General features: G+C 32.9%; 1 protein-coding gene across 1 annotated transcript in view; it reads left to right on the plus strand.

The window, feature by feature from the left end:
• LOC140444647 (alpha-2B adrenergic receptor-like) overlaps positions 1–12,665 on the plus strand; it is a 110,380-nt gene that overhangs the window by 19,975 nt on the left and 77,740 nt on the right. Inside the window, exon 4 of the mRNA XM_072536409.1 lies at positions 9,418–9,648. Coding sequence (XP_072392510.1) covers positions 9,418–9,648 — 231 coding nt within the window. The remainder of the gene's footprint in view (positions 1–9,417; positions 9,649–12,665) is intronic.

Consider the following 12,665-nt stretch of genomic DNA (forward strand, 5'->3'; position numbering starts at 1 on the left):
ATTTTTTTTTTGCAGATGGCTTGAAGGACAGCATATCTGGATTTATTTCGCATAATATGTTCGAAAAATTGTAACTTTCGAGATTTGATTGTGGTCACAATCCTAATAAGAATGAATAAGTACCTCTCGGTTCTTATTCATTCTTCTGAGGACCTTCTCATTTGTGACTCTGTTAGTCCACGGGATCTTAAGTATTCTCCGATATAGCCACATCTCAACTGCTTCTAGTTTTCTGCACATATCTTCGTTTAAGGTCCACGATTCAACACCATAAAAACGGACAGAGAAGACGTTGCATCGCAGCATTGTTACTTTTGTATCAAGAGAGAGGTTGTGACTCTTGAAGAAGGCCCCCATCCGATTGAAGGTAGATCTAGCTTTTCCGATGCGGGCTCTAATCTCCTGGTTGTTGGTGCATTCTTCATTTATTATGGTATCGAGGTAGCTGTAGTGCGTCACTCTTTCTACAGGGGATTGGTTGAGGTAGAGTTGACCTTCTGTTATCCTTTTCTTGCTAATTATCATAAGCTTTGTCTTCTTAACGTTTATATTGAGTTCATATTGTTGACTGTAATACGTGATTTTGTTCACAAGAACTTGTAGGTCTTCTAAGTTGTCCGCAAATACTATGGTATCATCTGCATATCTGATGTTGTTTAGCCGGTAACCATTTACTAGAATACCTTTTTTAGTTTCGTGCAAAGCTTCGATAAATATTCTTTCAGAGTACAGATATAGTATATATACAATATATAGTCAGTGTGTTCACCTTCAACTCTGAGATTTGCTCTCTGATTACAGTAAAGATTTCTAATTATTTTCAGATCTTGGTTGTTAATTCCTGCTTCTTTTAGTATTTGCATCATCTGGGCGTGCTGTACTCGACATATTATGTCACATACATATGTGGCACAAATTTGCGCTTAACTTTTTTTGCTTTTCAAGTTAGCAGTATTTGTATAAAAAAATATTAAAGATACCCCATTTCGACAAAAAAAGATATATTTGAACTTTTATAATAATCGCATTTTACAAATTAGCTGCATAGCTCTAATTTAAGAATCTGAGAATTAATAATACATTTTTCGCCCATAAGCTCCAGTATAAATATTCATTTGAAGTTTATGGTCATAGACAATTCTATAATTGATTTTATAGTCATCAATAGAATTATTTACCTAAAGCAAATTCTAGATATCCAAACTTTAAACTCAGCAGACGCAGGGAGTGAACACAAACTAGTACTAGCAAAAATACGATTGAAAATATTACCAAAACATTTTCTGCTGAAAATCATCGAGGAAATATTCAATGTAGAATCACTGTGGAATGACTCTACAAGAGAAATGTACCAAAGGAGGCTAGCACAGAAGATACAGCTAAAAAAAATAGACGACATCGAAGATATTTAAAAACAACATTGAAGAAGCAGCAACAGAAGCTCTAGCAAAACGCAATCATACTAAACAAAGGAAACAACAACAATATACCATGGTTCAGAGATAAAATAAAAGAGAAATGTAAAGAGAAAGGAGAGGCCTGAACAAAGTAAAAAATATCAAGTACTCCAGAATCCCGAGATGCCTATAGAAGAATACGGAATAAAACAAAGCAGTTGGTAAGAAGAACAAAAAATAAAGACTGGAAACAGTTTACAAAAAGGATAGAAAGCGACTTATACGGTACACAAAAATAAATATGAAGATTCATAAGAAACCAAGGAAAAGAAATGGCAGAATTAAAGGAATACAATAACATATCAGCCAACGAATGGAAAAACGAAACTGTTTAAAGGCAAGGAAAATAATAATCAACACAATAACGTACCTGAAGACACGAAATAAAAATCAGTTTTCAAAAAGTAGAGATAACCACAAATTTACTCAAAAATAGAAAGTCACCAGGACCAGATGAAATAACCAACGAGTTTCTAAAACACGGAGGAGAAAGTATAAAACTAGAGATGACAAAACTTATATAAAAACTAATATTACACTGCAAAATACCAGACGCATGAAGGAACAGCCTAATGCTACCAATGTTCAAGAAAGGTGATAAAAAAGACCCTAACAGTTATAGAGGTATAAATCTACTGAACTAAATTGGTTTAAAAGAAACTGTTGCAGTGTTAATGTTTTTCCAAAGTTGTTTGCGAATATTTATAGGATTTTGATAGACACATTGTTTTATTGCCCCTTGTACACACAATGTAGCTTATTAAATTCTACGTGAAGGCCAAAAAAATGACTACCACGACTAATTCAGCATTTAAAAAAGTTGGTATTTAAAGGCATAGGCGAAAAATATCGCCTGTCAAAATGTTTATTGCGTTTTAAATGTATTAATTTTGTATTTTTTTTTTTTAAACTAAACGCAGAATAAAAGATTGCATTATTACCGAGGGCCGAAAGTCACTTAGATGAACCAAAAATTTTTATTTTAATGAGATATTTGAAATTAAAGGCACATTTTTTTATCCCTGTTACTTATTAAAATAAACATTTATAATATGTTTAGGCCCTTTATTCCCCCTGTAATAATATAATATTTCATTCTGCGTTTAAATTTTTCAAATATACTTATTCTTTTCTCAGGATTCAAAAAAAGTAATACATTTAAAACACAGTGAACATTTTTACAAGCGACATTTTGCGCCTTTGCACTTAAGTATAATCCTTATTGCCCTCGTATAATGAGGGGGTTCAGCATCTTGCATAAACCACATAATTTAATCGTTGAAAATGGTTGGGTCTTTACGAAGAAAGAAAGTCCCAGCAAAAACCATTATTTCAGCTCCTCCGTATTAAAAATTTCTTTCTCTATATAACTATTTTTCATCAATTTTTTCTATGTTATTATCTTCTTCGTATTCTTCTTCGTTATCTTCGTATTCAATATTTTATTCTCGGTATGCAAATGATACTTCGTGTGAAGAAATAAATTAACATTTTTAACATAAATTGGGAGCTACGTGGGCAAGCTAAAATAATAGGGTAAGTAGTTTTTAAAAAATTGAGAAGTTTAAATTGGTACGGAGATTTTTCCGCGGGCCAGTCGTGGAAGATTAAATTAAATTATGGGAAAAAAATTAAAAACTTTTAAATAAAAAAAATTACAATGTGTTTGGGACATAAAAATATAAGCTTCCATGTGAATTCCTGAAATAAAATTGTTTTGGTTAAAGATGTAAATAAAAAACCAAACACTGAGGTACTTTAATTTTTCTCAGAAATTTTTGAGCTTTGAGCTGAAAAAAATTGTAAATACAAAAGTTGTAGATCTTTTTACTGGCTACAAATTTGGCTCTATATTACTATGGACTATTTTTTTTATTAATGAATGTACCGTTTTTACCATAAAAACTCACCTCATTTCCACTTCCCCACCCCAAATCGCTCTTAAATTATTGTTATATTTTCTTTGTTTTTCGATGGGCTTTATCCAGTTATTATTTTTTTTCCAGTTTTTACATTTTGAAAGAATTGGACCTTGGTCAATTGAGTTTAAAATTATTGTAGGATTTTTATTAAATTAACATTGCGTAAAGTTGACAATTATTTTAATACGTAGTTAAAACATTTTATCTTACGTATAATTCATGCAGTTGAACTTTAGTAATAAAAGTTTGGGAAATATAATCACTAAGTTGACTTTGTCCAAAAGTTTATTTTTTTTTAATTTTTAAATTTCTTCTTTTAACTGAGGAAAAATTAAAAACAAAAAATTCGAGTTTAAAATTTGGTTTTATTGGACTCCCTGCCTAAAAAATTTAGCTTCGTAACGAACATGGTATATAAATTAAATTTGGAATATGTAAAAATATATTTAACTTATTGACATTGCCTTGAATATAAAATGAAACAAGTTAATATTTCTTAAGGCAGTGATGTATAAATTTAAAATTTATGATAATTATGTTTTTCTTATATGAATATTAAGCTAAAAAGTTTATTACGCGACGCTCAAATGGAGTGGCATTAATGGATATTTTTTATTGGAAAAAGTTTTTCATATCAAGTTAAAAAAAATAAGTCGTAATTTTATATAAAAAGAAAATTTGTTCAAGATATAAATTACAACTTCTTTTAATTTAAATAACGTTATCATTCCTCAGAAGATTAAAAATTATTTGTTTAATCATAATGATTTTGTCCTTCTATAGGACTATAAATTTTAAATTATTGAATTTATAATTCAAAACAGTTTAATCATCAGCTATAATTATTTTATTAATTGTTCAAAATGATATCCACCAATAACCATAATATTATAAAGTAGTTGTTTGAAATTACGACGAACATGTTGATGCTTTTCAGAGGACACTAGATTTCATTCATGCACTATTTGTCATATTTAATTGAAGATATTGGCGGAGTCGCCAAATTTAAAAATTTCTGTATCCACCATTTTCCCCGATTCTTAAGAAACTTATAAAACATAATGTCTGATTTATATTAATATTTTATAATTTCATTTTGCTATGAGTAAATAAGGCATTTACAATTTTGTTTTAAAGAATTTAATATTAATTTCTTGTTGTTTATTAGTTGATTTGAAGTATGTAGTTCCATTTATATATTTGCATAGCGCCCGAAACGAACATGTGTACAAACAGGGCATTAGTACTTAACCTAAAGCTGTTAGCGTATTTATCAATTAACCCTTCGGTACACGGGTGATACTTTGACACACGTAAGAAGGGGTTGGATCTGATAAGCCCAAAAATTAAACTAAGAATTTTTTATGTTTAATTTTGTAACAACAGGGTTGCATATATTAGGACTACTACTAAATACCTTACATAAAATACTAAAACTAAAAATATAAAAGAAATTACATACTATAATATGACTGATGTTTAAAAAACACCTTGTATATAACTTATTCAGTCATTTTATCAATGCGTATGCGACAAATAGGTACGGTATGTTATAAGCAAATAAGTTTTTTACAATAGTGACACATGTATCGAGTTTTACGATATCTACAAAAGCACAACGCCCCCTTTTATTTTGCAATTCCGCAGGTGCTTGTACTGATCCAACACCACTGAATTTAGCAGCAAGCTCTCTTATATCTCGTGACAGATGAGGAGATTGTGCTCTTTTTTTATATTGTCCATTACTAACTAAAGACCTAGTTCTTTTAAAAAAAATCTTCTTCTTTTGCTTGTTTTTAGATCCAGTTTGTTAGTTCTCTGTATCACAAATACATTTGTTGCAGCAATATCAAGCTATCCATAAAAGATATATGCCAACGTTTTGTAATTTTTGCGACAGTATAGGAACCTCGAACTTGATCAACCGTGTCCACACCACCTTTCGTAGAGTTGATATAACGTTATTACTTCAGGTTTACTTTCGTCACCCGTTGTCGGATAGATTTGGTCATCATGGTGTAGGTATGTTTTTTTGGTTTTGGTATATAGGACAATATCGTCAGATCTTTGGTAAATCCAAACATAGTTGATTTTGGCGGTCTATTGTTCAATAAAAATTCGGTTGGGATATGCTTTTTGTTTTTCCGTAGGGTGCCTACAATTCTGAGACTATGATTTGTCAGTAAGTTTTGTGCGACTTCAATTGATGTAAACCAATTGTCCGTTGTGACATTCCGGTTGAATTTGGAGATTGGTTTGCAAAGCCGCTCAACCACATCGTAGGCTGCAGAACTGATAGCATATGGACCTGTTGGTTGTATACCGGCATAGATTTCTAACTGATAAGTATAGAAAGTACGAGAATCCACCAACGAATATACCTTCAGACCTTATCGGTCCGGTTTGTTTGGAAGGTAAATTCTAAAACTATAGCGACCTCTAAAGCCTAAAATCATCTTATCGATAGTGACATATTGGCCAATGGTATAATATTTTTGAAAAGTTTCAACTACATCCTCGAATACGACTCTAACTGCTGCAAGTTTGTCTACTTCTTTCCGTTCGTCTCTTGTACGAATACCATCTAGGCGTAAGCACTTCATAAGAAATCTAAATCTAAGATCCGACTAAGAGCCATCGTTGCCGATTTTCTTCGCAAAACTCAACAATTAAAGTTCTACCTCCACGGTAAACTCCAGCTAACTAAAGCAGGCCAATAATCAGAGCTTTTAGTTTACATATATTTGTTATATGTCATATGTGTAAGATGTTTTATAATTTTGTCATTAAAAACAGTTTTCAGCATTCCTTTTTAGTTGTGCAACTTTTCGCTTCACGAATAACTCCAGGAAGTTCTGTGATAATATTTTCTCGTCTAGTTCTAACATTTCGTGATCCGAATGTCTTATTCCATTTCATTTTATCTTTGGTATTGTAATAAAGTTACATTCTTGTAAGTTTAGTTCGATGTCTGATAAATCGAATTCAGACTCTGAGTTATGATTACCATCTTCATTTTCTAATTTTCCAACAATAGACTTATCGGAATTTGAATCTTCATAATTTTCTTCCTCGTCGGTTGCAACTTCCTCGCCCTTGAAAGAATACATTGGTTTGCTAAGCTCTAAAAACAATGCACTGCAAATTTTGTTTGGTACTTTCATAAAAAAATACTTACATTAAGGAACGGGTTGGGTCTGAGAGAACAAAAACAGATATAACATTGACAATATCACTTCAATACGCATTAGTAACTGAGGGATTATAGCTGGCCATGCCGTCGAAAGGTATCTAGACCGCCAGGACCGTACTTAGACTCGCTGACCGAATAGAGATATTAGAAAAATTGAATGGGCCCTACCGACTCAACCCGTACACGGCAGGGTTAACATTAAGTTGGTGGTAAGTTGTGGCCTTGACGGCAGAAGAAAACTGTAAGACAATAATAATTATTGTTTTATAGTTTTCTTCTTCCTTATTGCTTTCATTAGGCCTTTGAATTTTGATGGTCCTTTTTTTTCCTTTGTTATTTCTTCCTCTTTCGTCCATTATAGATGAACAATTAAAAACAGAAGAAGAAGAAAGTCTCAAGCTAAAAGAGACTATCAATAAGCTAAATAAGAAAGTCTGCGAACTGCAAAACTCGGTAATTAACTCTAGCAACAATATCATTTGCCCAAGACTTAAAAAAAGAGAAGAAGAAATAGAAAAAAATCCCAAATACCAATATTCACAATGACAGAGAAAAAAACAACGCATAGTTCTCAAAAAAACCATAGAAAATATTTCTCAAAAAAAACAGAAAATATTTTCTCTCCTTGCCAGTCAAGGAGAAACACTAAAATAAACAAGAAAAAGTTGAAAATACTGCATATTCCCTTCTGATTAAGGCAGAGAAAGATACCATTGATATTTGTAAAAACGTAAATATTCAAACAAAAGAACAAAATACCATCAAAAAAATGCATAAACCACTAGTAATCAAGTTATAAAGTAAAAACGAAACAGGTGAAATTCTTCAAATTGCCAAAAAGAAAAAACTGCATACAATAAACAAAATATCAAGAAACGGCAAAGAGACCCTCATACAAACAAGTAATCCAGAGGAATGTAGAAAAATGACCCACATATTAAAAGACAGACACATTAACACTAAGATGAAATCAAAAATTTTATGCCTCAGAAACAAGACCCAACACAGCCACAACGCAAAGGCTACTGGAAACGGCAGAGATGAGAGTACTGAGAAGAATTACAGGAACTACGCTGAGACATTGAAAGAGAAGTAAAGACATTAAAAGAAAATGTAATAGTGTATAAATGAATAGACACAAAATAGAAAAAAAAATTAAATAACCACATAAGTAGAATGGAGGGACCCGTGTCGTCAAATTAGCAAGAAATAAATCACCAATCTGCAGAATCAAAACTGGTTCTCAGAGGACTTCACTCAAATATAGTGGCCACAGATATTTAAGAAAAATTAAAAAAAGAATATGAAGAATATGAAATCGGATCAAAGATCTTTGAATATGTTTGTACTAATCATACAAAAAGAAGACGTACCAATAGCCAAAAATATAACAAGCCTCATGTAATGTTTGTTACAAGAAACCAAGATGTGTAAAGTGCGGTGAAAACCATCTGACAAAATGATGCACAATCCTACAAAAACAAAAAGGAAAATGTGCGAACTGTCAAGGACAACCTCGCTTAAGATAAATCGCCAATAGGACGAAGAAGTAGAGTTAAGTTAAACAGAAGAATGGCCTAGAATGAAAACTAAATAAGAACAAAAAAAAATATAAATCTATATTATTAAAATATTTTAGTAAAGTATTATTTTCATGATATAAAAATGTGTTTCAGTGTATAAATCGTAAAATTTACGAAAACAAAGATAATATAACGAAGTTTAGTTATATTCACCAATAAACTAATTAGTATGTGAATTACTAAAGCTCTAGCGATTATAAGGATTAACTGTTTGTGGACTACCGAAATGATGTTCGATTATTATACGCTTGTGGACAATGATTAGTTAAAATAATCTAGCAAATATTTGGATAAGAACAGGAAATTAATACTACACTAATTTGTGCAAAGTTTACAGTACAGCTAATGAAATACTATGAAAACTACATCGTAATGTAAAAAAAACATCAGCTATGCTTCAGTATTAGTTTAGTGTATCTACCAAACGTATATGTTAGTCTCTTAAACAATAATAAAAGACTCCGCATTTATATTTTAATAACATGAGTGTTCTTTAAAATTAAATGTTATAAAATAAATCCCTAAACAAACTTTCGTACCCTAAACTTTTGTAAACATTTCGATAAAATAATGTTTTTCTCATATCTAAGTTAACGAGTTTACGAAATTGATTGTGCAGACTCTCCCCGATCCTACATAGGCCAAACAAATCGTAGAATCCAAAATAGGATTTATGATCATTCGATTTCTGTTCGCAATTGCTATGCAATGTTAGCTCTAGGTCAACACCATATTCATTCAGGTCACACAATTGATATTGAAAACTCCAGAACCATAGCCCCCATCCGCTTCTATAAACCAATAATTATCCGAGAAGCAACAGAAATTGAAAAAGGCCAAATCGTCTCAATAAAAGAGATGACGGCGTACGGTTACCTTCGACACGGAGACCTCTCATAAAGAAAATATCGTTAGCTACACTCGCAAATTAAAATCCTACTGCCAGAAATGTTCGTGCCGAACCCAAGGCCAATCCCCCCGCTAACCCCCACGCCATCCTCCACCCAAACCACGTCACCAACTACGGTATAAATGAACCGTCCTCTGTTCTCAGTGTCAGTAATGCATTGGTTAGTGATCACCGTAGTAGTGTCTGGGGTCTCGGGAGACTGAGACCTCGGAAGCCCTGAATACATCAAAGAGGATGTCGAAAACTTGTCGCAATGACGATCAATCACATATTATTAAAAATATTTTAATGTTGACGTTAAGAAACTATACTGTTTATTTATAATGAATAATAATATCTGTATTGTTTACAGGTTCCTAAAAATGGCACAACTGAGAGAAGCGAGGGTTCCGCCGGTGGATCCATAGTTGATAGAAATAGCAATAACTCTCCACGCGATGCCGAAAGCCAAATCGCCACCATCGAAGCCCATCCTAGACCTATGACCATACCAACAGTGACTTGTGATTTAGCGTCTGATATTTCCACAAGCGATAACGCGGAAAACGCAACAGATGGTCAGGAGCAAAAAGATACGTTAAAGGTAAGTTTGTAAATATTTAAAATATATAAGATATACAGGGTTTTAAATGGGTATAAAAATAAAACAAATTTACTCTTCGCAAAATTTGATTTCATTGCATTCCAAAAAAAAATTATTATCCTAAATTTTACTTGATTATTTTGTCGAATACTTATTTTTAAATAATAAATACTAGATTAAAAGTAAAAGGGTATTATTGGTGGTTTACAGGTTATTTAGTATTGTGATGTAAACTCTGTAACATTCTGTATACATACAGTATACAGCATAGTAACAGGTCTTGACTAGGTGTAAGCAAGCAATCTAATTAAATCCAGTTAGAGAGACTTGGGCACCCCTTAAAATGATATTTGGGTGTTATAATTCGTTGAAGTATTTATTCGTATTATCAGGAACCACTTTACCGCGCTCCAATGCTTCAGACCATCACTTTTCTCCCCATAGCACCCAGATGCGCGATAGAGGCACAGCTATTAGCAAAAATGCCTTTTGTGTAGAAGTTCTGGGTACCAAAACTCCAACACGATATCCTAACCCAATCAATGCAGGCTAGCGTGTGGAACCCAAAACTAACCATCAGTGTGGGGTGAAGAGAGAAGCTGTCACTGACTTTAAGATGATCCGTATTATTTTCTTATAGATGTCGATCAAACAGTTCACCAGTTAGCCTACAAAAATAATAAAAAAATGATCAATTAGAAATATTATTACTAGCATTAGCAAAACATGGTCGACTTCCACAAATAAAGGGCTTAATGTGAAACAATGACAAGCCTCAAAAAGGTAAAATTAAGATATTTGACTTAAATATTAAAAATAATATTATAAAGTCCTAAACAATTTTTGTTGTTTTAGTTTAGATATGTCGATGCATCATGCACACAGCAACTATACTCAGACAATACTAGAAGAAACTCTGAAAGTTTCTTCTAGTTGTAAAAAAGAAAGTTGTAAGGGCAATCAAACAGAGCAAATGGGGAAAAGCACCAGGCCCAGACGACGTATACATAGAAGTTCTAACCATGTTAAGTAAAGACAATATAGACACCTTGGTAGATCTTTTTAATGACATTTATGGGTCCGGTCAAATACCACAGGATTGGCTACAATCAACCTTTATACCAATCCCAAAAAAAGCCAAACGCTAATAGTTGCGCCCAAATCCGAATGATCAGCTTATTGAACAGGGCCTAAAACTCTTCTTAAAGATAATTCACACAAGAATATACCACAGATGTAAAAGAGACATTAGCCCCATACAGTTCGGTTTCAGACAAGGATTTGGCACAAGAGAAGCACTTTATAGCTTAACTGTCCTACTTTAGAAATACAGAGATCAGCAAAAAGATATCTTCCTATGCTTTATAGAAAACCAGAAAGCGTTCGATTGTGTTAATCATTCAGAATTAGTAAGATTGCTCCAGGAGCGTTCGATAGATGAGAATGACCTTAAAATCATAAAGAACCTTTATATGAATCAAGTGGCATCTGTGAGAGTAGGATTGGAATCTACATCACATTTCTCAATCAAAAAAGGTGTACGACAGGGTTGTGTTCTGTCACCCCCTTCTTTTTAATCTTTACTCTGAAACGATTTTCGATAGAGCCTTAAGTGACACTGAAGATGGAATCAAAATCAACGGACAGACTATTAGTAATGTTCGCTGTGCTGATGATACAGTCATAATAGCTGATAGCCAAGAAGCGCTACAACGACTAATAGATAGAATAAACAATGAAGAAGAACGACTGGGTTTGAAGATTAATATAGACAAGACGAAGGTAATGTTGGTTAGCAGAACACGAAATATGCAATTAGATATAAGAGTAAACAATAAGAATATATAAAAGGTCCCCAAGTTCAGATATCTCGGAAGTGGGATAACTAAAGATCTAGATCCAGACATAGAGACACGAAGCCTTAACTTTACGCTTCGATACTGCTTTGTAAAATGTTAAATTTACTACATGCTGCTATATGGTGCAGAAACCTGGACCATAAAGAAAAATGTGATGAACCGATTGGAGGCTATTGAAATGTGGGTATTTAGAAGACTACTTAAAATTCCCTGGAGAGATCACACAACAAATGTCGAAGTATTAAATCGAATGGGAAGACAACGAGAATTTCTGCCAATAATAAAAAGAAGAAAAACTGCTTATCTTGGTCATATATTTTAAAATTCCAAGTACCACTTCTTAAAGCTCATTATGGAAGGAAAGGTAGAAGGAAAACGGGGCATCAGAAGAAAGAAATACTCATGGCTTAAAAACATAAGCGATTGGTCAAACCTCGATGCTTATGCACTCTTAGGAGCGACACAAGACCGAGAGGAGTATGCCAGAATTGTCGCCAACATCCACTAATTGGATAGGGCACCATAAGAAGAAGATGCATCATGCCCTAGGGAACTATAGTTACAACAATGTTAATAAAATTACTCCAAACTTGAAAATAAAACAGGTTTTATTAAAAAAAAAATGTTGCTTGTTACGATCGCTTGCGGCGACATCATCAGCAATATCAGGGCTGACATCTTCTCGTAAACTATTGTAGTAGGGATGATACACTGAAGGTATGAAGGATAATAATAATCTTACATTTTCGAGTTTCTTTTTTGCAATCCGAATGGCTCAATATACTTCTGTTATAAATCAGATACAGAAAGCACATTTGGACGTCCCTTCTTGACAACAGTGACGGGGTTCACCGAATGCCTAGCGTAAAATGCTTTTCTGTTATCACTCTTAAATAAAAAGGAAAAACATTGGAAAAATCCAAAAATTTCTGGTCATCGGTGCGAGTACTCTTTTTAATGTTCTCTAAGAGTGGTTGTTCATTGAGGAGATCTTCCTGCCTTATAATAGTTAAGTTGGAAGGCTTCTTTTTATTATTTTTTTATAATTTTATATTACTCATTAGGAGAGCACATAAGAGGAGCATACTTTCTATGTCGTTTTTCTATTAAATCAAAATCCCTGTCAGAGGGAAGGTGAATGTGTCCGCTGACTAAAAA

Source organism: Diabrotica undecimpunctata, chromosome 6 (genome assembly GCF_040954645.1).
Source record: "Diabrotica undecimpunctata isolate CICGRU chromosome 6, icDiaUnde3, whole genome shotgun sequence".
NCBI classification, from domain to species: Eukaryota; Metazoa; Arthropoda; class Insecta; order Coleoptera; family Chrysomelidae; genus Diabrotica; species Diabrotica undecimpunctata.